Here is a 27256-nt window from a genome sequence, read left to right as displayed (position 1 = left end):
TTACATTGACGACATTTTTATGCTCTGGTCTGGGTCCAGCTCTGATTTGACAGCCTTTCACACATTCTTAAATGCAAGTAGTGAGTATCTGAAATTTACTGTAGCTTCTGATCCTTTTCGGATGAATTTTCTTGATATTATGATTATCAACACAAATGGTAAGTTAAGCACAGACTTGTATAGAAAGCCCACAGATCGCAATTCTTTACTCCATGCTGACAGCTACCATCCAACTCCTCTCAAGAAGGGCATTCCTGTTGGCCAGTTTAAACGTATTCGCAGAATCTGTAGTACAGACGAGTCATTTAATTTACACTCTTTAGACCTGGAGTCACGTTTTAGACAGAGAGGTTATCCTGATCAATGGATTCAACCAGCGTCAGATAAATTCCGTGTCAGCTCTCAGGTAGAGTGTCTCACTACCAGGGATAAAAAAGTACGAGACGAACGTCTGAACTGTATGGTGCAATACTCTCCTCTTGGCTGTCAGTTTGAAAAAACAATTAAAAAACACTGGCATATTTTAAGTTCTGACTCCTCCCTTAACAATGTATTTTCAATTCCCCCACGTGTTGTGTATAAGAGACCTCCTAATTTAAAGAATTTATTGGTCAGGTCTCACTTGCGACAGCCGGCACCTTCTCATTTTTTGACTGAGATCCCTGATGGTAACTACAAATGTGGTAGATGTGCTCAGTGTAATTTCACTTACAAATGTCACACCTTCAACCACCCCATCACTGGTAAACGTTTTAAAATTAAAGGTATCATTAGTTGCTCCACTTCTAATATTATATATATGATCAAATGCATTTGTGGCTTGGCTTATATCAGAAAATCATTAAGACCTTTGAAAACCAGAATCTCTGAACATAGGAGTGATATTAGAACGCAGGATTTTAAAAACCCTGTAGCTGTACATTTTTTTCAAGCACATCATTGTATCTCCTCCTTGAAGTATATTGGTATTGAACACGTCAAAGTGCCACCTAGAGGTGGCGATATCAACTCCCTTCTTCTTAGGAGGGAGGCCTTCTGGATTTCAACTTTAGACACAGTCAACAGGGGCCTGAATGAGTCGTTTGATATTAGGGCATTTTTATAGCCTTTTCTTTGTTTTCCAACATGTTTATATCTGTGTATGTATATCAGTCTTTAAGTACGGTCTGATCAACTTTTCCAGTTGATGTGGTTACTCTGGGACTTTTCTCCCTCTTAAAACCGCCCTTTTCTAAATTGATTTTAACCTTATCAAACTATCTTTATTTCATCTTGTCCAACACATAGTTGTTGTCCTCTATATACTGTTGATTCTGCCTTGTCCTTTTCTCAGTGTAGGTAAGCCTGACCATGGTCTAGAAAGACTGTGGGATTTTTCTCTTATTTAATTCTATCTGGAGTGTTGGCTTTCTATGTGACCCAACACATTACCTACACTGCTTACACTGAATAGATTTATATTATATATTTTTTATTTTCTTTGGGTTTGCATTTATATAAAACTGTCAGTTGCTAGTAGTGAAGGTCCTTGTACTCTGTACTACATATACTTACATGCAAATGTATACCGGTTTCTATGTATTGCTTTGAAAGAGCATTGATTGACACAAATGTATTCACCTGCCTTGTTGTCTCTCTCCACCAATCGGTGTTGAATACCGGCTGTATATGAGTGTTCCTCCTACTTCCTCCTTCATTTCTGATGAAGACTTTGTAGTCGAAACGTTAAATAAACTGACCTGGGAGCTGACTTCAATACAGTGTGCGGACTCTATTTATTTTCTATGTCCTCTTAACATGACGTGAATGTTGCTCTCCTGATTGAGATATGCTGCTGTCTAACGTCTCCCAGGCCACCATGCATCACAGAAAACACATGCCTTGCAGTTGGCTAAATCAAATGTGACACTCTACACTAAAATGAAAAATAAAGCCTAAAGCCACTTGTTAAAAACTGCGCTGAACAACATGTTAAACTGACCTCTGTTCACCAGCCTCCTGCCAGTCCTGGCTCAGTTCAGACGCACCCTTTGTATTAATTTTCACTAACCCTGTCAAGCCAAGTGTTTGATTCTTCCCATTCACATCTGTATTTCCATTGGAAGTGGTGGAGTAGGGCCAGCCATTTTCCCACCAGCATTCTGCGAAGACCCGCCCCATCTCTGTTGTCTGATTGGCTCAGCCTGGATCAGAGCCAATCAGCCTGACCGTGACTGATGCATAAAACTAACAAATATTTGCCAACAAAGGCAGCACTAGCCAACCAGACACAGAGTAGGGTGGGTTTTCATCACGCAATGCAGGTGGGATGAAAATACAAAAACCCCGTCCCGTTTTGAACCAATACGGGACGGGGTTTTTGTATTTTGCAGTTTTTGTTTTTGCATGATTTCACTCTCAGATACGGGACAATTCCGTATTCTAAGGGACAGGTGGCGACCCAACCAGCTAACCACCTGGTTAACGTAACGTAACATTAGCACTTCTAGCAGCAGTAACGCCACTAACAATACAGTGTTCTCGAACAAGTAAGGCTCACCAGATGGCAGATATTTACAATACCTGTATAATCCATACTGCCTTTATGATCGCTGTTACAGTAACGTCAATTAAATGAGTAGCCTACACAACGTCCTATTTCTCCATCGCCCCGCTGGGAAATCGGCTCATGTCGCCCAGCACTTCTCTGAAAAGTCTAACATTTCTCAGGGTTTGAAAGCGCTCTGCTCTGATGGAAAAAAAAACACCGGCTATAGCGCCTGTCTGGAGCAAGACGCCTTTTCTGTACCTCTAGACGGAGCACAAATAGCAGAAAGATGTTAAAGGAGAATTTCGTTTTTTTTTAACCTGGAGCCCTCTCCTCACATTAATTATTATCTGACGACTCACCCAGCGTTCTCCGGTGCGATTTGGAGCGTCCTAGGCGTTGTAATCTAAATAGTGTCCAAGCCAGTCCTTGAATGCGCTCCGTCAGGGCCACATGGCAGCATGCTGTTCCTCCATGTAAATAGACAGTTTTCTGTGTGTAGGGTAGTGTTCTACCCATATCGTCATTATATGATCCCAAAAGAAACATCAGACTGCTAATCACCCCCGGGCTATTTCCAGTAGTCCTTACCAGGGAGACAGGACAGACGCGCGAGAGAGTCTTGCGGGACTTGACGAGAGTTGGTGACACAGACCACGAATGAGGAAATTAAATCCCTGTTTCTTTAGGGATCATATAATGACGATATGGGTATAACACGGGAATACACGATTTGAAGTGGGAGCTGAACATCAGGGCCCTCACCAAAAAGGCGCAACAGAGGATGTACTTTGTAAGGCAGCTGAAAAAATTCAAAGTGCCAAAGACCACGATGGTACAATTCTACACCTCCATCGTTGAGTCCATCCTCACCTCCTCCATCACCGTCTGGTATGCCGCTGCCACGGTGAAGGATATGAACAGACTGCAGCGCATCATCCGATGTGCTGAAAAGCTCATCGAATGCAACCTGCCATCCCTCCAGGATCTACATGCAGCCAGGACACTGAAACGCGCCTGTCAAATCATGGCCGACCCCTCCCATCCTGGCCACAAGCTCTTTCAAGCACTTCCCCTCGGCAAGAGGCTGAGGTCTGCAAAGACCAAAATCACCCGCCACAAGAGCAGCTTCTTTACAAGTGCCATCGGCCTCACCAATAAGGCCTGAAAGCCCCTCCCACTACAGACTCACTGTCTCCCCCCCTGCCCCAGCTGAATCCCCCCCCCCCCCTCCCCTCCCTTCACACCGCAGACTGTGACTCTCATAACTAGGGCCTGGTTGGCTTGGACCCTGATGATAAATTGCATTGACTTTTTAATTTTTATAGATTTTTAAATAATTATTTTAAATTAAAATGAAATGAAACTTCGTTTTAATCTTAACACTTTGAGTGCCACGGCCCTTGGGCAAAAGGTGCTGTACTGTGCCACATAGGCCGCAATGCATTTTAATATAGCCATATCATTTTTTGTGTTCCTCTTATATGGACAACCAATAGCCTCAATGAAACTTTGAACCCTTCTGTTTCATTAAAAAAAAAACTGTGTTTATAAACCGTTCCATTTTAGAAATACACCCCTCTGAAAAAGAGTGTTTTCGACCGAAAAGAGCATGCTGAAATTAGTTTCTGAGATAATCACATCTTTATGTTAGAAAGGCGACAGAATGAATTCTGCTTTGCGTTGAACAAACATCGAGCCTGCTGCTGCATGGGTGTGTGTGTACTGTCAATGGTTGTATGCTGTTAGTGCCCTGCGTGCCCCACCCCCCTCCTCCTCCTCCTCCGTGGTGGGAGGAGTCGAGTGTCTCTGCTCTGCTGCGGTTTGCTCTGTTTGATCTGCACTGAAAAGTCCGCTGCCTGCACCCCCCGCTTTTTTACAGCGTGTCCTCGGCTCCCAGCTGAGAATAATGTCACTTTTCATAAAGACGCTGGTGTCGCCGTGTCGGCAACTAAATCATATGGATGGACTATCGCAGCGGACACGGATGGGGCTCAATTGTGGCAGCAGATGACTGCTGTTCACAGGCACAGCTAACGACGTTATGCTTCAAGCATATCAATGGCGATTTCCGTTTCCTCATGACTTCTTCTGTCTTTTCTCCTGGCCTTTGTCTAATCGGGAGGGCACTGTCGCCACCTAAGGGTTCTGTAAAATAGGTTAGACACATGCAATAGCTCCCATATTGTAAGAGGCGATGTAAGAGGCTTAGATCGACATTCCCCCGTCAAAATATGAATTTGGAGTTATTGACGCCATTTGGCGTTGCTGGCAGCCTACGGTAAATTTCTCTTGACGCCATATAGAAACGGTCCATAATGGCCCACCGTCAGGCCTGTTCTTGGGGCAGTCGATGCCTACCAGCCGGCGCGCCAACGATGTAATGATGATGACATCATCAACGATGACAATGATGTCATAGCATAGAGTTCACCTGTGAGGTCATCGGCGATGTCAGACATAACACCGATGATGTCATAGCTCCCTCGAACGTTGTGACATCACCAATGACGTGATGTCATACACCGGAACGCGACCATATAAACAAAGTGTTCCGTGACGCTACACCACATCCGAGAGATTCCTGCTTGATTCCTTCGAGATTCCTTCGACTTCCATACTTCTTCAGGTATTCTTACACCCTAATAATGTCAACCATTAGCACAACTAATCCCGAACCCGAATTGAACCCCTGCTGTCTTACAACCAGCCAGGCCCTGGTGACCAACTGCCTTACACCCAGACAGGTCAACAGTGGTAATTCAACCGCGTGCCAGGACCGACATGTCGGTCCCTATCTCCATCTCCGTGATTCTGATCGATCACAGCCCGTGAGCCTTCATCCACGATCCAGCACACTTCACGAGGCAAGCCCAGAAGCTTTGCCCCCAGCAAGCCAACTAGCTTCGCTACAATTTGGTCCTCAGAGCCGGATCCACGAGTCCTCTGACCCAAAAGCTTCGCTACAATTTGGTCCTTCGAGCGGATCAGAGGACTTGCGACGCTCAGAGATGGAGCAGGAGTCAGGTGAGCTCGCTCTGGTCACGGCACCTCACCGACCAGAGGAGCAACCCTTCCCCCACCAGATCGAATCTGGATACCGCAGAGTATCCAGGGTTCGGAGTAGTACTAAAGGGCCAGACCCCCTACACTCCCACCAGACGATCCACCAGGGGCAGGAACTCATCCGCAGCCACCAGGAAAACCGATTCCTATTCCTTGCTCAGGTAGCACAACATGAGGCAGATCTAGCCCAGGCAGATCTAGCCCAGATAAGGGTTGAGTTTAAGGCAGATGAAGCTGCAGAGAACCTTATGGAGCTCCTATTGATCAAGTTCAGAGCCCTACCGGCCTCTGGCCACGTTATCGCTAGGAGGAAGGCACAGCAAGCAACATTACATGAAGAGATCCTAAGGATGGAAGCCGTAACGGCGCAGGTCTGTGCTAGGTTCCAGGCCGAGGTCCTCCAAGCTAGAGAGCAGATAACTGCTCCAGAGCCAACGACCCAAACTACGGAACCCACTGTTCCAGTGCCACCAACACCAACACTCCCACTGAGGACATGTCCACCGACAAAGGCCGCCGACCCTGAGCATACCATAGAGTGCAACGGGGCGGCCAAGCCTGCCACCGGGATACACCAGACTCAGGGAGGCATGGCGAACGCTGAGACAAACAGCACAGGGCACAGCCAGCCGGACGGCGTCAATCATTCCCACAAGATAGCTGGACATGACAGCTGGGACCCCCCCAGAGGACGGGACCAGCCATCTCAACTACCTATTCCCAGAATTCACCTCCTGGCCCTGCCCGGGCTCATGGAGACAACTCCAGCCAAGGCCTCTAGGGAAGCCAAGAAGTCCGAGCAAGTGGACATGCCTTTGAGGACGGCGAGGCAGGAGCCCCAGATGCTTCACAGGGCGGCCGTCTCCCTCATCGTCTCGCCGGCAATTCACCCAGAGCAGACCTATGCCACACCGACGCTCCACGGGGCGGCCAACAAGGCACTAGGGGCAGAGACCCCCCTCCAACGAGGGCAGACAAACTGCTTCCTCACCGACCCTACGCCGCTGAGGTTCCTCGACTGGAAACTCAAGCCACCAGAACCAGAGGCTCCTCACTACCGCAGTAGCTGGGTAGACCCCCGGCTCCTGAGCGGCTCCCGCGCTGACCTCACGCCGCTGAGTTTCCTCAACTGGAAACTCAAGCCCCCAGAGGCCACTACAGCTCACTACAGCAGTAGGATCCCACACACATCCTGGCCAACGAGGACGGTCACCAAATCTTGGCTCTTGTGATGTACGGGACTGGACAACGGCGCGCGGACCCGTGCCTACACCCGGCTGGTGGCCAGGCGGATCACAGCCCCCCTCACTCCCAGAATAATCAACCAAGCCCTGCCTATACCAGGTGGGACTGGAGGGCCATTCCGGCCATTTCTGGAAGAATACAGATTCCCCACAGGAATCTGGGAGCGGCTGTAGAAACGGTCCATAATGGCCCACCGTCAGGCCTGTTCTTGGGGCAGTCGATGCCTACCAGCCGGCGCGCCAACGACGTAATGATGATGACATCATCAACGATGACAATGATGTCATAGCATAGAGTTCACCTGTGAGGTCATCGGCGATGTCAGACATAACACCGATGATGTCATAGCTCCCTCGAACGTTGTGACATCACCAATGACGTGATGTCATACACCGGAACGCGACCATATAAACAAAGTGTTCCGTGACGCTACACCACATCCGAGAGATTCCTGCTTGATTCCTTCGAGATTCCTTCGACTTCCATACTTCTTCAGGTATTCTTACACCCTAATAATGTCAACCATTAGCACAACTAATCCCGAACCCGAATTGAACCCCTGCTGTCTTACAACCAGCCAGGCCCTGGTGACCAACTGCCTTACACCCAGACAGGTCAACAGTGGTAATTCAACCGCGTCCCAGGACCGACATGTCGGTCCTTATCTCCATCTCCGTGATTCTGATCGATCACAGCCCGTGAGCCTTCATCCACGATCCAGCACACTTCACGAGGCAAGCCCAGAAGCTTTGCCCCCAGCAAGCCAACTAGCTTCGCTACAACTAGCTTTAAACTGTAGTTTTAACTTCTTCTAACTTAATATCAGTTTCTCGTTTTCTAATGCCGATCTAACTCTGACTGCTAATGTCGTGTAGATTTTGTGCAGACACAGGTTGCTTCAGAATATGAACTCATGTGGGTCTTTAATGTATATTGATGTTAATGTACATACACACACACTTAAGCACATTGTGTATATATGATCTTTTGCACTAGCAATATTGAGTCTTTTTTGTGTTGACTTGATCACTGTATGGCATGCAGGCACCAAGACAAATTCCTCATATGTAACTTGCATAATTGTGCCAATAAAGTGATTCTGATTCTGAAAACTGTCTATTTACATGGAGGAACAGCACGCTGCCATGTGGCCCCGACGGAGCGCATTCAAGGACTGGCTTGGACACTATTTAGATCACAACAACGCCTAGGACGCTCCAAATCGCACCGGAGAACACTGGGTGAGTCGTCAGATAATAATTAATGTGAGGAGGGCTCCAGGTTAAAAAAAAACAAAATTCTCCTTTAACATCTTTCTGCTATTTGTGCTCCGTCTATCAAACAACACAGTCTCACAGACAATTGTAAAATAGCAACGTTTTGGTTGCTATGTTACAATTTTGGGCTCCAAAATTGTAAAATGGTAACGTTCTGAGATTTTAGGTTTAGAGTTAGGGTAGGGGGAAGGGTTAGAAGCGGAAAATCTCCGGAAACCACGCCCACCCATGTATAAACGTACATTACCATTTTACAATTTCTGAGCCGAAATTGTAATATAGCAACGTTGGTCCAAAAACGTTGCTATTTTAGAATTTTTGGGGAGATCGGGTTGGTCTATCAGTCCTGTGTTTGAACAAAAGCAGGCGATGAGTTCAATGCAACGACAAGCATTTTCTCCACAAAATGCACGTGTGCTTCTGGCCAATTTTTGGACTGGAACTATTTTTGAACCATGCTGTTGAAACCATTCAAACTTTCAAATGTTCAGCATACTTGGGAACGGTGCACGTGTATTTTCCTAAATAAATCAATGAATACATAATAATAAATATATGTAAATATTTAATTTATACTTTTCTTTCTCCAATATCAGTTTAAACGTGATGGGTGATGTCACATATTAGATAGTCTATAATTATATTAGGCCTACATTTTGGCAGTCAGCCACTGCAGGTCTCTCAGTTTGAAGGGCAGCAGCACAAGGTTGACGTCCGGCCCAACATTCACCGCACTCTCCGGATACAGGAAGTGATGTGTCGTACGATTCCCCACATCCTGCTCAAAACCTCCAGTCACCGCCTTGTTCATCCTGAGGAGGAGACAGCCATGTTTGGTAACACTTTATTTGGATAGTTCACCTACAGAGTATTTGTAACATTTCAACAGCTTTTTAGTTGACATTCAACAATTCATCTGTCTGTAGATGTTAAACAGATGATCTATTGTGTGACCATTCATGAACATAGTAAGGTAGATACTGTACCTATTACACTAGCTCACCATACACATGGAGTTCTGACTTTGAACACAGGGGGGAGTTTATAGGAATGCATAGGTAATGAGAATCAGAATCAGTTGTTGGATCTATAGTTTTTAAGCCTAGTGTGGCTGTTGCCTAGCTTGGGGTTCTTGTGCAGCGCGCGTGAGGCGGGGACTGCCCCCTAGTCCGATACCTCACGAGTCCGATACCTCACGAGTCCGACACCTCATGGTTTTGGGTTAGGGTCTGGGGGAGGTTAGGTTTAGGCGTGGGGGTGGGAGAGGTTAGGTTTTGGGTTAGGGTCTGGGGGAGGTTAGGTTTAGGCGTGGGGGTGGGAGAGGTTAGGTTTTGGGTTAGGGTCTGGGGGAAGTTAGCCTCTTTTTTCGGACTCGTGAGGTGTCGGACTCGTGAGGTATCGGACTCGTGCCATGGCACCCGTGAGGCGGCACGAGACCAGGGGTTTCCCAGAGCTGTAACTCCGCCTACTATTGTCTGCGCCATCACTGGACAGGCCACCTGTCAATCATCCCAAAAAGAGTATTTTCTATCATCTATTTTACTCCTAACAGGTGAGTTATATAAAAAATTCATCCTCGTACAGTTGTCATGAAAGGTGAAAGTAGCTAACTAGAGACCAAAACCAGTAACTGTCTGCCTTTCCGGAACCTTGCCTCTCCGAACGTTAACTTCCATTATTCGGACTGGCGGTCCTTCACCTTTTTTTCATAGGTCCCGCCATTACGAAAATTCCTGCCTTCATTATTCAAAATGTCAGCCCTTCCTCTTTTTTCTAAAGGATCCGCCATTCCGAAGTTTGGATATTGTGGAATATGGCACAGCTGCAGACAGTGCTGCAGTGCAGACATTTCAGCAGTGCAGCAGTATAGAACTGGGCTTTTACTGATGCACTTTCTGAAGGCTATTTACTTGATTAGACTTCTATTTTCGTTAGGATATTATTTTTTTCGTTATTGTATAATTGTTTTCAGTTAATCAGGCAAGCTTATCCTATTGGAATTTATAATTATTTCGTATGACATTTTACACAGCTGCAGGGCGCAGCAAAGTAGAGGATTATAAAGGTGTAAATGTGGGAGACGTTTTATTAAAAGTGTTTTCCTTTCACCACTAAGTAAATAAATAAGTTATGTTTATACAGCAGCTTTCACAGACGCCAGTCACAAAGCGCTTCACAGTCATAAAACAACATAAAGATAAACAACTGCATTGTGTTAGGATGTAATCTATAAGCTAGTTGAAAAAAACCTTCACATGTGTGATGTGTGAGTGGTTCACAACCTTTTTAGACGAGCCTTCAGAATGTGTTTTATCCAGAGTAAATATTTTTGTCACTATTATGATAATTAAAATGATAAATATCTATATATAAAAATACACAAGTAGGCTACGTGATTTTTATGTAAAAAAAGATTATCATTCTATATTAGGGAGTAAGATTAACCTACTCAGGTGTGACCAGTTGTTAAAATGTCAATATATAAAGTGTTGTGCAATGGACCAGCGGAGTGAGTGGCGGGTCTCCTCTTGAGTTCACAATCCGTGAAATTACGCTTTCTACACCTAAATATACACAGAGTTTTATACATCTGGCCCCAGGGGTCTACTCGAGAGTGTGTAGCGCTGTCCTTGGTGCTGAACAGAAAATCTGCGGGAAATCAGTAGAAAACAGAATGGGCAGTTCCCCTTTATCTGACACCCGTCAGGCACCCTGGACAGCTGCCTGAACGTGAACTGGAATTCGGAATTTGATGCAGGAAATGCGGAGAAATATGGACTTGAAAATAAAATTCACAAATGGGCCTATAGTTTGACAACCACCTGGATGCGGGTGTGCAGCACCTTGGTGGAGGAGCTGATAGCAGCAGGATGATCTCCTCCGCTCACAGGTGCAGCCCAGGGATTCCGTTAGCCGGTAATTGCTGGCTTTTAGCCAGTATTTGTTGACGTGGGCCGGCAAATTAAAAGGTCACCGGCTCAAGCAGCCGTTTGGAAATGCCAAATAAATAACTTCATTATATAAAATAGCCCAACATTGTGTGACCAGTGATGTTGCCATACTGTAAGCTACAACTTAAATATAGACTTAAATATATTATATATTTTCGCCCCGCTGTTAATGTTGAGTGTTGGTTGAAAAAGGGAAAAAATACAGCAGACGCTCTTTAACTGCCATGCAAAAGCCGTACACTGCAGCTGTGCATCCCGCAGCCGACAGCGCTTTGGCTAGAGACAACAGACCGAAATGTCAACACCCCTCGGCCAGTTCTTTTTATGTAATGATGGTCCAGAACAAGATCCAACCAGCCATGAAAAGCCGCCACAGCGAGGAAAAGTTGGGTTGATAACAATCGCAAGTTTGTTTTGCACATGTAGCGGAGCGTTGATCATGAAGAAACTGCCGCGGCCGTATTGTGCCGTATTGTGAGAATTCTCGCAGCGACAGGGAAGTCCTCTGCAGGTTGTAAAGCTTATTATTATGTTCGTTAATTTAGCCATTAATTGTCAACATCATTTCAGCATAAATATGCATAACCTATAGAACCTCAGTTGATTTGCCATTTAAGGAGGAGTATTTAATGGGCAGCTTTCATTTATTTGTCTGAACGACATTATCGCGCATCATCTCAAAGCTCACAACATGCAACAAGGGATTTCGTTCTCAGATGTAGGCTACGGGTAACACAAGGCTAATATTCTTACCTTTGCCCTTCAGTTTAAAGTAAAGCAAATATTCTCATGTTGTGAAGTAGGCTAGAAGTCCGTTCTGAATGCGAGTTGGATGCCCGCGTGTCAACCAGCTGCAGTCCCTGTCATCGTTGTCAATATAGACCCGCTTCAGAAAATATAGGCTATAAAGTTTGACTGACTGCATGTCTCATCTCTGGCTTGTTGCAGGTAGGCAACTTCATAATTTAGATTATCTTTCAAGTTATTTAATTTCACGTTCTTGGATGCAAAGATACATTTAATGTAGGCCCGCCAGTGTCTTTCTTTAGGCTTAATTAAACAGGAATATATGACAAACTCAGTTCACAAAGTTTGTGACGAGTTCATTCACTATAATAAAATACTGTAGCGATCCAGGTAATCCAGGTAATTACAGGTAATGTGGTCTTTCCGTGTTTAGCTAGGAACTGATGTGTGGGGGTTGTTCCTGGGGGGAAGGGTGTATATGTGACCATCCTGTAGGAGGCATGGTCAGTCAAGCTAGGGAATGAGCTAGAGTGGTCGTGTGTGGAGCTAGCAGCAAGGCTACCGCTGGAAGCTAATAGAATGAGCCTGTGAATAACAGCCCTGTACCAACTACTGTCTCCTGGTTCCTGTGGACGAATACCTGATTCGTTACACTGGTGTCGGAAAGTAAAGCGGTAACGCCTCTGATTCGGCCGAGAGGGGAGAGAGTGAGGAGGAACGACGGAGAAAGTTGGAACCGACAGCTTGTGGTCTCGAGCGAATAAAGTGCTGAACGGAGCCGCCCGAAGATGAAGAGGGAGATGGAAGAGGCTGAAGCCTCGGTGTTTGCGGAGAATAGGGAGGAATACAGACGGATGAAGGAGGAACACAGACGGATGAGGGAGAGCCTCGGGCGGGAGGAGAGCGAAGCCGAGCCGGGCCCCGCTGGCAGACAGGCGGGGAGTGACGAGGCTGAAGCACGGCCCGCGACAGCGGGGGAAGGCGCCTGCAGAACTAGGAAGGACGTGCTCGTCCCGAAATACAACGGTAAAGGCGAGTGGGAGGCGTACTGCAAGCAGTTTGAGGAGGCTGCAGAATGGAATGGCTGGACGAGAGGGGAGAGAGCCAGCCATCTCGTGATGTCCCTCGAGGGCGAGGCTATAACGTGCGTGTCGGCAATAGCCGATACAAAGGACTTGAATGTGAGAATGGCGGTGGAGAGCCCACCACGGGAAGAGCTAGCGTCGAAGAGGGCGTTGGAGGAGCAAAGCAGCATGGTGCAGGAGCTATCTGAGTCGGTGCGCCAGTTAAAAGAACAACTGCTCCGAAGCGCGACCCTGCAGCCCACCCCACGAGACAATACCCGGCCCGGGGGGACCCGGCCCAGGGGGTCCGGGGACATGCGCTGTTGGAACTGTGGACGCCCCGGGCATCGGGCCAGAGAGTGCCGCGGAGGAGCATGGAACCAGGGAAACGGCGCGGGGCCCATCTAAGAGGGGCGAGACGGGCCCCCTACGTCATATTCCCTATGGCCACGTCACCGTTGGAGGGGGCCCAGCGGTACAGATGGGGAGGTGGGGCTCCGCCTTCCCCCGAAGCAGACGACATCGCCGGCGCTGTCAGCATGCGGAACGGGCCGCACACGATGAACGGCTGCCATGTTCCGGTCGTCCTGCAAGGGAAGTCCTGTTTCGCCCTGGTGGACACGGGGTGTACGGCAACGCTGGTGAACGCCAACATGATGACAGAGGGAGCGCTTCTGGAGCAGCCAGCGGCACAGCTGCTGAGGACAGTATCCGGTGAGTTGATGCCGATGAGGGGAAGGGGGTCCGTGATGATAACTGTGGGGGGACAGACAGTGGACTTTCCAGTATGGGTAGTGGAGATGGCGGGGCCCTGTATCTTGGGGGAGGACTACTTGACGCTAAACCAATGCACAGTAGACCTGGGAAAGAGGACACTTACGTTCGCAGGGGGGCCAGTAGTCCAGATGGGCCACCCTCCCACCGCTCCAGGGGAGCAACCAAACGTCAATAGCATCACTGTATACCGCGTCACGGTTGAGCACGGGCCCCACTCGGAGCCGCAAAAGAGACTGTGTTGGACATGCGGGAAACCGGGGCACTTAGCGAGATGGTGTCGCAGCGGTCCCGGGGAACAGACCAGGTACGCGGGACAACGACATGGACAGCAGGGAGCCTGCTGGGCATGCGGCGCGATTGGACACCTGGCCAGAGAGTGTCGAAAGGCTGTCGGGGACCGGAGGACAGCGGGAGAAGAGAGACGTGCAGGCGGCGGGCAGGTGAGACTCTGCTGGACTTGCCGTTCGCCTGAGCACTTAGCCAGAAACTGCACTGCGCCCCCCACGGTTGCTGTGCGGAAAGCCGAGGTGGAGATTGAGGCCGGTTGTGTTCCCCCTGCTGTCCTGAACACGCCACCCCCCTGGGGGAGGGGGGCGGGAGGACGACCGAGTGCAGGAGGTGGAGGAAGACGAGGAGGACTGTCCAGAGGTGGACCTGGAGGACGACGGCGTGACCATCATGGATGTCGTCGTGGGTGAGTGGAAACGCAGGCAGGCGGAGGACGCGGATATCGGTCCGGTGCTTGCGTGGGTGGCGGCGCCCCGTGGAGGAGACTCACCTGTGTTCCGGTGCCACGAAGGGACTGTGGAACATGTTTACCGACCTGCGTCTGGATGAAGAGAGAACAGGGCTGTTGGAGAGAACAGGGCACGGGGTAAAGGGGAGGCAGACGGTTGTGCCCAGATACCTGCGGGGGTTGGTTGTGCGGTGGGCGCACAGGGGCCGCAGTGGTAAGGGGCATGACGAGCCTGAGAAGATGCTCCACAATGTTTGTGCACTTTTCTACTGGGCCGGACGCGAGGAGGACGTGTGGAGATACTGCAGTGCGTGTGATGACTGTGGGGCACCGAGGGGGGACCGAAAAGAGTTACACTGCAGAGGTCTAACCCCACTGGGGGTTGAGCGGGACTAGAGTGCTTCAGGTGGAACAGAACCTTTGGAAGGGGGGATGGAAATGGTGGTAATTGAAATGTTGTGGGGAATTGTTGGGGAATGTTGTGAGGGGAATGTTAATTGAAATGATGGGTTGAATTTAAATGTTGGTGAAAAAAGAGAAATAATGGAAAACTAGACATTACGGAGTGCCTAATGACAACTAGACATTATGGAGTGCCTAATGTAAACCAGACATTATGGAGTGCCTAATGGAAAACTAGACATTATGGAGTACCTGATGAAAACTAGACATTATGGTGTGCTGTAATAAAAAGGGACTGTTTGTGGGAATTAGAATTTGATGTGGTGACGGGGGGGAAAATGTTATGGGGTTGGTGTGTTTTGGTACAGGAGGATATGTGTGGGTTGTGGGTGTCGCGTGGGCGCGACTTCTTGTTGGGTGAGGAGTATGTAGCGATCCAGGTAATCCAGGTAATTACAGGTAATGTGGTGTTTCCGTGTTTAGCTAGGAACTGATGTGTGGGGGTTGTTCCTGGGGGGAAGGGTGTGTATGTGACCATCCTGTAGGAGGCATGGTCAGTCAAGCTAGGGAATGAGCTAGAGTGGTCGTGTGTGGAGCTAGCAGCAAGGCTACCGCTGGAAGCTAATAGAATGAGCCTGTGAATAAAAGCCCTGTACCAACTACTGTCTCCTGGTTCCTGTGGACGAATACCTGATTCGTTACAATACATTTGTTGGACGATTGGATAATAGCTTTTGTTGCGTTTTATTGATTAATCTTAATGGGTCTGCAAACCCCAACCGAATTAAATAAGGAGCGGTGTGCAGCCTTGCTCCCTTTGCACTCGCAAGCGCAGATAATTACATAATTAGATAATTATTAGATAATTATTTTGAAATCAAAAAATGATTTAAAATTAAGATTTTGTTTGCTAAAAATTATGCAATAATATGTTATTATTTAGGAAATGATTAGGCTACATCTATCTTTTTTCAATAGGCTACATTTTGACTGGGCCAGTAAATATTCTATAAGGCCGGAATTCTGGAATGTCACTGGCTCAATTGGCCGGGCAGAAAAAATCATAGCGGAATCCCTGGTGCAGCCTGGACACTTCCCTATTTCCAGCCAATATCTGATTTAGTTTAATCATTGTTTTCATCTCATTCTGATAAATATCATGACTAACCATTATGACACGTATTATTTACAATATGTTAATTGACACATTGTAATATATATCTATTTTTAATTTGTAACCGTTTGCATGTGTGTGCGCTGCTCTCTAAGCAGGGTGTGTGTGTTGTGCACCCGCCTATTGAGACACATATTACTATCTTGCACATTGTGGAGTTGGAGGGACCACCAACAACATCTTTGAACAACACGTCTTTATTTTAATTTTGCTGGGCTCCACAATCATTTTGAGGATTCGAGGCAACCCATTTAGCAGCATCTGAGAGAGAAAGAGAGAGAGAGAGAGAGAGAGAGAGAGAGAGAGAAAGAGAGAATTGTGCACACAGCCTACAGACGTTTAAAAGTCCAAACGAAAATATTTATTGACAAAAACCATTCTAATCAATTCCATAATTCAAAGTAGATTTTGGGAAAGATGTAGCTTTCACTGTTTGGTTCATAGTTCAGGTTTGGTTAATATTTAGACACCAGATATATTATATAGACACAAGAAATCACAGAGTGCAAGCTGCAGGCCGCGGCTCCGCCCGAGTACTTTATCTGACACCCGGTTCAGCACCCTGGACAGCTGCCTGAACGTGAACTGGAAGTCAAATCAAGTTTGGAGTGGCGGACCTTATGAAAATCGGAGTGGCGAGATTTCTGAGTGGCAATATTTCTGAGTGCCGATATTTCTGAGTGGCGGAATGTCGGAGTGGCGGCATGTCGGAGTGTCGGCATGTAACCACCAAAACCGTAATTTGAACCAGGCTGTAAACATGTTTAATCCTGTTGTAAAGATGGGCATTTTAACATGGGGGTGAACAGGGAATGACTCCCTTTTGGAGCTAGCGTCAAGTGGCCATTCGAAGAACTACAGCTTTCAGTATCATTTCCTGTCCGGCTTCCCCTCTCAAACCCCGAGCTAGCCCACTAGAGTGTGTGTGTGTGTGTGTGTGTGTGTGTGTGTGTGTGTACCGGATCACAGAGCCGTGGGAGTTGATCAGGTTGCCATATCCGGAATGTAGCAGGTTGCCCGAGTTGCCGACGACCGCGCAACTACGGCAATGAGAAGGGAGGGGCCTGAAGTCCACCGTGGGAGGGGAAATTACCTGGAACATCTTCGACATCACTTCCTTCAGAGTCAGGTGAACATTGTTCGACTGGAGACCCTGGAAATGTACAATAGGTCTATGAAGCTGAAGCAAAAATATTAATTTTTCTTTTCTTTCTTTTTTTCTAGATTTTTCTCCCATTTTCCAGTTGTACTTGGCCCAATTCCCCCCTGCTGTCCGGTCGTTGCTCGCCCCCTTCTGTCAATCTGGGGAGAGTTGTAGACTAGCACATACTTCCTTGGATACATGTGCAGTCACCAGCCGCTTCTTTTCACCTGACAGCGAGGCGTTCCACTGACAGGACGTAGCACGTGGGAGGATCACGCTATTCCCCCCGGTTCCCGTTTCCCCCAAACAGGCGCCCCAACTGACCAGAGGAGGCGGTAGTGCAGCGACCAGGACTCATACCTCACCGGTTTCCCACCCGCAGACATGGCCAATTGTGTCTGTAGAAACGTCTGACGAAGCCACCAGTACCGCTGTCGGAATTGAACCTCTGCGGTGGCAAGTGCTTTTGCCTCTACACTACCCAGATGCCCTAAATACATTGCATTTTAAAGTCCCTGGAAACCAGATTTTTTTTTTTTTTTTTTTTTTTTTTAGCATTTTGAGTTCATCACATCACAGGAACCTGGGTTCGATTCCCACCTGGGACTCTGTGAGCGCTGAAGGAATGCGTGCCCGTCCGCATGTCCTCGAGTGCCCACCGCCCGGGTGGGGTCGTCAAAAGGGCCTTTCTGTGTGGAGTTTGCATGTTCTCCCCGTGCCTCCCGGGGGTTTCCTTCATGTAGGAACCCCCTCCACCAAAAACATGCAATATCCTGGTTGCTAATGTGGTTCCTCCTCTGGTCGTTAAGGGCGCCTGTTCAGAGGGAGGGGAACTGGTTGGAATAGCGTGATCCTCCCACGTGCTATGTCCTACCGGTGACGCTTCCCCTCTCAGGTGAAAAGAAGCGGCTGGGTAACTGCCCATGTCTCGGAGGAAGCATGGAGCCAGTTTCGGCTCTCCCCAGATCGGCAGAGGGTGGAGTAGCAACCAGGATAAATAAATTAAATTAGCACTAATGGGGGATAAAAATGGGATAAAAAATCGGAAAAAAAAGAAAAAGAAAAAAAGAGAGACTGCCGCTGCGAGTGCACAGCGCTACTGTGTGTGTGTGTGTGTGTGTGTGCGCGCGTGCGTGTGTGCGTGCATGTGTGATTCGATTAAATCTTTTGACGTGATAAGATCATTCATTGTAGCACTGCACGCACCGCTCTCTTCAATCATCTTCAATGAGGAAGTGGAAATCCAGACCTTGTAGAAAAGTGGCGAGACCCTAAATTTAATAGTTAGAAGGTGTTTGTGGATTTTGGTTTCCAGGGACTTTAAGCTTAACCAAGTTGGTTTACTTGCTTAAACATAACCAAAGTTGTTTTATTTGCGTTTAACTTTATAAAGGCCAGTGAGGTTTACAAATTAACCAGCATTTTGTTAAAGATTTACATTGAGATTGTAGATATAAAATGCCACGTTTTGTTTCAAATTTACGTTGATATTCTACATATCCCTGGTTTTCAGACATGTTGAATGCTGACGTTTTATTCTGGTGATTACTACATGTTTTCTTCTGGAGCAGTGAAGAGAGAAACAGATAGTGATCTGCTCACAATGAATTCAGCAGATACAACTTCAGTTACTGTGGTGTTAAAGAGACAAAAAGAATAAAAACTACTCGCACACCGCAGAGCTCCTTTTCTCCAGATTTATTGTTGTAACGCGTTTCGAGCTACATGCTCTTCATCAGACAAGACAGTACAGGACGCCATCATAGATATAGTGGTCAAGTGTCACATGATACAGTCACATGATGAAATCAGGTGGGATGACAGACACCTGTGTAATTGAGAGAAGGAAAATGCATATGCACACCAGGTGTAGAGAAAACGGCAACACATCCCATCTGCCATTAACCATTAACAATGGAAATATAGAAATAAAAAATTACTCTAAGAGAAAAAGTCTAAACATGTCAAAACATCTAAACAACCCCCCCCCCCCCCCCCCCCCCCCACTCCCCCAATCCCACGGAGGCAGAGGAAAGTCAGGAGGGGCAACAAGCACCACCTTCAGAGAGCCGTACAGCATGCGCCCCCAACCCTGGAGGGAGACTTAAATGTGATCAATATATCAAGTAAGCCCATCTCCACCACTTGTCTCTCTGCTCTCAACAGAGGATTGTCATTTTGCCCCAGCACTCATTGTAAAGATTTCAATGTGTTTGTGGATCTCCAGATTTTTTTTTCGTAATTTACGTCTAAAAGAATTTTTCAAAGACAATCAGAGGTCTAATCATGTATCTACCGTCTCAAACCCTCAAGGTCTCAAACCCTCAAGGTACTCAAGGGACGGTTCCTTCCAACATCAGGGGAGACGAGGACACCCCTCCTGTGTCCTCCACCAGGAAAAACACCCCTTTCAGAGGTAAATCTACCTTCATCCCTCCTAAACACAGAAACTTGTCTGTAGACACTTACTGCAGACTAGTAGAAAGAGACATCTCTAACCTATTGGGGAAAAAGAGACAATATAAAATGACACAATTTAACTAAGATGCAACACACAAAATTGGAAACTCTAAAAAATGACCACAATATTGTCATCCAAAATGCTGACAAGGGTGGTGCTTTTGTGATTTTGGACAGAAGCTCATACAATCAAGAAATAATGAGACAACTAAGCAATGACACTTTTTACCGTAAATTACATGGGAACCCTATCACTGAACTTAAAATCAAAGTGCATGCAGTTCTCGATGATTTACTGGACAGACAAGCAATCACTAAAGAATAATTTTCTTTCATGCGTGTCGACTCACCTATTACACCTGTTTTCTATACTCTCCCCAAAATCCACAAGCAGTACCGGGATACTCCAGCAGGTAGACCCTTTGTGGCAGCTATAGGCTCCCTAACTGAGAAGATCTCAGCCTTTGTGGATTTTTTCCTTCAGCCCTGTGTTGCATCCTTGCCCTCATACACCAAAGATTCAATTGACTTTATTAAAACCATCCAAACTGTCCGACCCAGCAGCCAGGATATACTGCTGGTCACTCTGGATATTGAATCCTTGTACACCAATGTACCCATAAAGGGTGGTCTAGAGGCAGTGGACAATTTTTCCACCAACAAGAATGGAGCTCTGCTGCCTCTGTGTTGCCTAACCTGCCTTGTCTGTTAGAGCTCACAGAGACTCAAAAAAAAGTCAATGACTTTTTTCTTCAGGTTTCGGGGGTCTGCATGGGCTCCAAGATGTCGCCCAGTTTTGCCTCACTCTATGTTGGACAACTCGAACAGGACATCATTCTGAATGCCACCAACAATCCATTCCTAGCGTACATCTCCACATATAAAAGGTACATAGACGACATCTTCTTCATCTGGACCTCTACTGAGGCCCAGCTTTGTGATTTCTTCAACTTTATGAACACACAGAATGCTCATCTGAGGTTCACCATGAACCACGACCCCTTTAAAATGAACTTTTTGGACATTCTGATTATCAACAACAATGGGACTCTGAGCACAAGTCTGTACAGGAAACCCACTGATAGAAATTCATTGCTCCATGGACAATCGTATCACCCGACTCCTTTGAAGAAAAGTCTTCCTGTTTCCCAATTGAACCGTGTACGTCGTATTTGCAGCTCTGACTCTGACTTCAATAAACATATGTCTGATCTGAAACTTAGATTCCTTCAAAGGGGGTACAAACCCGACTGGTTGATTGAAGCATCCAACCATTTTTCCAAGGTTACACAAATGGAGTGTTTAAACAAGACCAGGACCAAAACTGGGGACAATAAGATCACTTGTGCTGTGTCATACTCACCTTTGGCCAAAGATATGGCCTCTATTATTAAAGAACATTGGCATGTCTTAGCCACAGACTCATCTTTAAAAACAGTTTTTGATCAACTTCCACTTGTGGTTTTTAGAAGACCTCCAAACCTCAGAAATATGCTGGTGAGGGCCGATTGTCTACCTAAGCCCCCCTCTGCCCCCCCCCCACTTTCTTGGGTCCAGTCGAACCTGGTAACTATAGGTGTGGACGTTGCCAACAATGCAACTTCACGCGTAAAGCGACAGCCATTTACCATCCCTATACGGGCAAACCTTTTTCCATTAGAGGCATTATTTCATGTAATACCAATAATGTCATCTATATGCTGAAGTGCCCCTGTGGGCTGGCCTACATTGGCAAAACATTGAGACCCTTGAAAAATCGAATCTCAGAACATAGGAGTAACATTAGACATCATGACACTAAGAGTCCTGTTGCTGTCCACTTTAGCCTTCTTGGGCACACTGTTGCCTCGCTCAGTTATGTCGGTGTCGAACGTGTCCAGCTCCCACGAAGGGGCGGCAACTAGGGATGTCGAAAATCATAATTTTTCTTGACCGACAACCGACACTCATTAGCCGACAACTGTCGGTTAACCGAGAAGATTAAAATGCGCTATTTTACTGTCTGTGCTCCATTAAACCATTACCACAACAAATGCTTGATTTTTTTTCATTAGAAAGCGTTTATTTTTACATCTACAAGCAGAAAAAAACACATTAACAAAACGAGAAGACAAGTTGAACCTTCCAGCCATCTAAACAAAAGCATTCCTCCGATAGGCTATACTGCTTAATATGCACGCATTGCATATTAAGGACACGTCAATTGACACGCAGCCGCCCCGTGAAGTAGTGTTTGAGCGGACGACAGCCCAGGCTACAGGGCGCACTGACAAAGTGCACATCACTACAGTATCTTTTCTTTTAGCAATAGTCTCACTAATCCCACAGTGGTTTACCTGCTTTTGAGATCTGCAAAAAATAGTTTGCTTCTGTCTCACCCGTTCGCTCTCTCTCTTCACACACGCGGCGAGGGCTGTGCTCTGTGTGTCTGGCAGGGCAACATTATAAAAACGAGTCCGCACTCCGCACGCAGTCTCTTGTGAAACAATTTATCCGAACTGCCATGTGTTGGACAGTAACGTTAACGTTAATTGATACTTTTCAATCGTCAATTCGACCGCTTCATGTCATTTTTGTAACACGGTAAAAACTACTGTTTCATCATTGGGTGCGCGCGTATGCATGCGTGTGCATGATGAACATGCACTGCAGAGAGGGAGGGAGAGAGTTACAGTAGACCGAATGAGACAGTGAAGGAAAAGTAGGCTAATGACAGCACACACGGAGTTAACAAAACTATAGAACATGTATGAGCTGATTGTTTCGCTGGGTGTGTTAATCCTTCTGAAATGGTCACAGAGCACATCTGAGCTGTGTGCTCAGACCACTGGCTCAGACATGAGCAGCAGAGGGGCGGGGCAGTCAGTGCGCTCACTTCACTGTGACTCTGTGGCTGCAGCAGGTGTTCAGCTGTGTGTGTGCTTCGCTGCGGAATGCGTTTGATCAGACATCGGGTAGATAAAATCAACATGAACCATGTGTTTATTTCCAAATCTAGCTTGATTAATACTTGCCCCATCGTTTAATATACTTATGTTACATTGCTGACCACGAAGGAGGGGGGGGGAATCGCCACATTGGCAACACTGTTATATGCAAATTAACATGGAAATTGACCGTTTAACCGACATGCTTAACCGACCAAAGACGTTCTCGGCGGTTAACCGGTTAACGGTTAACCGTCGACATCCCTAGCGGCAACATCAACAAACTGCTTCTACAAAGAGAATTATATTGGATTTATACCTTAGACACAATGTCACCTAAAGGCCTCAATGAGGAGATGGATATCCACCCTTTTCTGTGACACTGTTCTATTTTCATTTCTATTTTTGTCCTGTTATCACAGGAACTTGGTTGCATTCAAACTTGCTTCTTTGCCCTCTTTAAATGTCCTCTTTAAAATGTAAAATGTTTTTGCCACCTAGACTATCAAGACGCCTTTGGCAGGTCCCCCCTTACCTGTCCTGACTGTGCTGGGGAATATTTGGTCTATTTCAGACCATCTTTAAATGTATTTACCCGTTTCCAGTTTGTCCATTTGGATAAATGGTATTTGTATGTTTTTAAGATTTAAAATGGTTTCTTTCCACTATGATTGGTGGGTCAGGTTGACATGTTTAGATGTTTTGACATGTTTAGACTTTTGCTCTTAGAGTAATTTTTTATTTCTATATTTCCATTGTTAATGGTTAATGGCAGATGGGATGTGTTGCCGTTTTCTCTACACCTGGGGCCCTAAACTGGCGCAAAAACTGGCCTTACACTCAAAAAAACGTGCCTTGCGCCTGCCTCGGGAAGATATCAACATGGCTTTAGGCCCCGAAATGCGCTTTAAGCGAACTCGGGGTGGCGCAGTCCCAGAATGGGCGAGAATGGGCGTTTCGGCCTTAAATACCGGCCTAATGATATCTTCCTACCTGGGGTTAATTTAGCGATTTGCGCTTTTGAAAACCAGGCCTATTCAGTGCACTGGTTGCGCGGAGCCTCCTCTGCCCTTTCCTCTGTCCCTTCTCTCTGTGTCACTCCCTCTCTCTTGCTCATCAGTCTGACACAATATGACTGCTTGAAAAAAAGTTTGCCGGTTCTCTCTCTCTCTCAGAAAAAATAAGTTGTTCTACCGTACATAGTATAACGACATGACAGTTTTTTCTAACATGACAGTTTTGAGCCCATGACATTCAGAGGCTATTGCATCATCCTACCTGTGCAGTGAAGGCGAGTGAAAACGAGATAATTCTGGGCAAACATTTACTGCGGCTTCCCTGCAACAGCCAGACATGTGAAATCTCCCAGCATGCATTGGGCTAATCCATTTATATATGTGTCATGTTCCCACAACATGCTATTGTAGAACATTTCGATATTGGACAAAATAAAATCGCAAAATCCAAACACAACCCTATGTGAAACATCTATGTCATCCTGGGCCTATATATATCCCTCGTCGATTTAACGTGATTTAGATGTGACAGCGTAACGCGCTTCTACTGTCATGTGCTATATACTGTGATGTCTGCTCCAATAAATTGGCCCTACTTCACATTTAGTTTTACAATAAAAACACATTTCTGCAATGACTTTACATAATGTAGGCTATATATTTATGTGCATCATCCTACCTGTGCAGCAGGGGAGAGAAAACGATATCATTCTGGACAAACTTTCACCAATCTAATTAATCTCATCATATAGGGATAGGCTATATTTTTCTAGCTGATGCATTTAGAACATTCTTTTCACTTTGATCTCGCTATAGTGTAGCGTATTTACATGCTTGCAGTATTTAAACTGCAGTTAGATTGGTTTGAGAATAATATGGAATAATAGCCAGACAGACAGAGGTGATAAAAGGGACTAAGGGAGGGGGGGGTGGGGGGGTATCAGAGCCCTCGGCTTTTCTGAAGCCGGACTGGATCGCTCCGTGGAATTGGAGCTGAAAAGTGAAGCATGTGATTCGTTTACTGCACTTACCCAATGAGCAGATAGTGCATAATTTTACGCTTAAATGGCGTGGTTGTAATGCTTAATGCTGCGTGTAGCGCCGATACCAAAATATGCGCTGCTCCACGCCCACTGATCTGCGCTGCGTCTGGCGTTGAGCGCAGTTCATAGGCCGATGCAACGATAGAGCCCCTGGTGTGCATATGCATTTTCCTTCTCTCAATTACACAGGTGTCTGTCACCCCACCTGATTTCATCATGTGACTGTATCATGTGACACTTGACCACTATATCTATGATGGCGTCCTGTACTGTCTTGTCTGATGAAGAGCTCGAAACGCGTTACAACAATACAGTGGTAGACGGATCAATAAGCGTGCCTTACCGCAAGCTGTGTATTGACGCGCGGCGGCATTAAAACTAATTGAGGTGTAGTTGCACCGTTGACCACCAGGTGTCATCTGTGAGCATCCTTGAGATCAAGTGTTGAATGTGACACAATAGGGCGCGCCGGGAAGAAAACAAAAGGTAATAGGCTACATGCACAACTTCTTTACTTCCTGAAATTAGTACAGCTTCTTTATTTCCTGTCCTACACTATTGGATGAACTGATTAATCAGGTGTGCCTGATCATTGTTGTGACTGCAGCACACCTGACATTAATCAGTTCATCCAATAGTGATGACAGGAAATAAAGAAGCTGTACTAATTTCAGGAAGTAGTGGAGTTGTGCATGTAGCCCATTACGGCAGCTAAATAGGCCCCAATATAGCGTTAAAATAAAAATGTAGGCTATCATGCAAAAAGTAGCCTGTAATGTTAATTTAATTTCGGACCGTCTGAATATGTTTTATTTATAGAGAGCGAGGCGAACCAACAGCAAGCAGAGAAAGAGAAATGGAGATCTGAGAGTTTCTTCATTGCCCAACCGTGACAGCAGCGAGAAAAAGGGAGCTGGATATATCATTTTTCAAAATGATTTACATGGACTGCGGGCGCTATTAGAAAAGGGTGATGGATTTGTCTTGTCAGCTGACATTTGGACAAATAGGAGAGGGCACAGCTTCCTGGGCATCGTGGCCAGTTTCATTGACGGGACGTTCAAGGGGCACACCGTTCTGTTAGGCTGTGATCACATACAGGGTCCCCATACCGCTGATCGCATTTACCAAAAGTATGAAAGAATTGGAACGTGCAACGACGTGTTTATTCGTGTCATATGCGGGGCAGGTGTTGAAACAGAGATTGTGGCAGCAGTCGGCCCCGCTGCACGCGTGAGAGTGGAGGGTGAAGAAGACGAGTCAGGTGCTGGTGGAAAGATAACCAGGCACGGCTTCCACTCATGGCCGGCTTGGCAGGGAAATATTTGTGTATTTGTGCCACCAGTGTACCATCCGAGCGTGTGTTCAGCACAGCAGGGATTGTTGCAATGCCACTCCGAAGCAAATTATTGCCCGAAAAGGTAAAGCTGTTGGTATTCTTGGCCAGAAACCTGTAATGGTAAAACGAAGCAAAAAGGCTAATGGCTAAAGGCCTATAGCCTTTAACCAAGCCCAAAATGTTTAATTTCGAATTCCTTTAAGTTTATAAGATCGTGTGGTGGGCTTGTGTTGTTTAAATCCCTGAAGTTCGTTAATACAAGCTTAATTCATTTAAGATAATTGCATAATTCGTTTTGTATTTATTTTACACAGCAATATCTACTGGTTAATTTTACCAGGCTAATTTATTTTAATTTTTGTGTGTGAAATGATGAAGGTTTTCCCAATGTCCCACTGGGTTGTGTTTTTGCAAATAAAGTGTTGTACGGAAACAAGTTTGTTTCTTTTATTTCTGTTTATTATAGTAACATTTTTATTTGTCTTATATGGCTATTATTAGGAGGGGGGGGTTGATTAAATTTTATGAAGTCGTTGCGGTGCTGTTTGGCTGCCCGGCCTGGCACTGCTGGGAATGCGCATTCACAAACATGTCATGTCACGTAGTCAGGCGCGACATAAACTGCAGGCTAGTAGGCTGCTCAGTTAAAAACAACAATAAATATGCTGGTCGGTTACTTATTTTATTTAGCCTTCTATATTTTAGAAGCATATTTTTATGTTTACATTTTCTCAGTTTCTGGGATAGTCGGACAAGTGAACATGAAGGAAGAGTAGAGACTTATGGAACCCTGACTGAAGACGTTTGTTTATTCATGTAGCCTAATTAAAAACATTTTCAATGATAGCCTGAGGTGTCTGACTGCTGAATGTAGCCTATTAAAGGCCTTTGGCCTAACTGCAAAGTGCAAACTCAGCAAGCAACAATAAATTAAACAAATAGCCTATAGCAGCATTATTGGGCACCTAAGTAAATACATGCACTGTCTGGCATGCCTAGAATGTCTCTAGAACGTGAAATTAAATAACTTGAAAACTAATAAATGAAGAATCACTTGTAAAAAAATGTTTTAATAAAGTGGCTGGCTGCTCGGTTCTGCCCGTTTTCGTTTAGCATTTATTTGCGTCGGGACTTCACTGCATTGAACTGCTCCGCTGTATGTGCAAAGTTGAAGGCCTCCAAACCCTTTCCACAACTTGCGATCTGCATCAGCCTTGTGACTTCTGCAGGGACACTGGAGACTGGAATTGGGGGAGGGGGATGGAGGGTGGAATGTTTCACCCCTATTAGACCCATACCTGTCTATTGTCTCATGTGGCCAACCTATTGAAATGTAAATAAAGGAACGGGGGCAGTCCCGA

General features: G+C 46.1%; 1 protein-coding gene across 2 annotated transcripts in view; it reads right to left on the bottom strand.

The window, feature by feature from the left end:
• The window catches only part of LOC310780905 (CMP-N-acetylneuraminate-beta-galactosamide-alpha-2,3-sialyltransferase 1-like), a 99519-nt gene that overhangs the window by 19439 nt on the left and 52824 nt on the right, over positions 1–27256 (bottom strand). For both annotated transcript variants that reach the window (XM_083641425.1, XM_083641426.1), the window contains exons 5-6: positions 16926–17119; positions 8769–8927 (exon numbers count right to left, since the gene is read on the bottom strand). In XM_083641425.1, coding sequence (XP_083497551.1) covers positions 8769–8927; positions 16926–17119 — 353 coding nt within the window. The remainder of the gene's footprint in view (positions 1–8768; positions 8928–16925; positions 17120–27256) is intronic.

This window comes from Poromitra crassiceps (genome assembly GCF_964638095.1).
Source record: "Poromitra crassiceps genome assembly, chromosome: 8".
NCBI classification, from domain to species: Eukaryota; Metazoa; Chordata; class Actinopteri; order Beryciformes; family Melamphaidae; genus Poromitra; species Poromitra crassiceps.
Note: the sequence above shows the minus strand (reverse complement) of the source record. Positions and strands in the feature narration are given on the sequence as shown.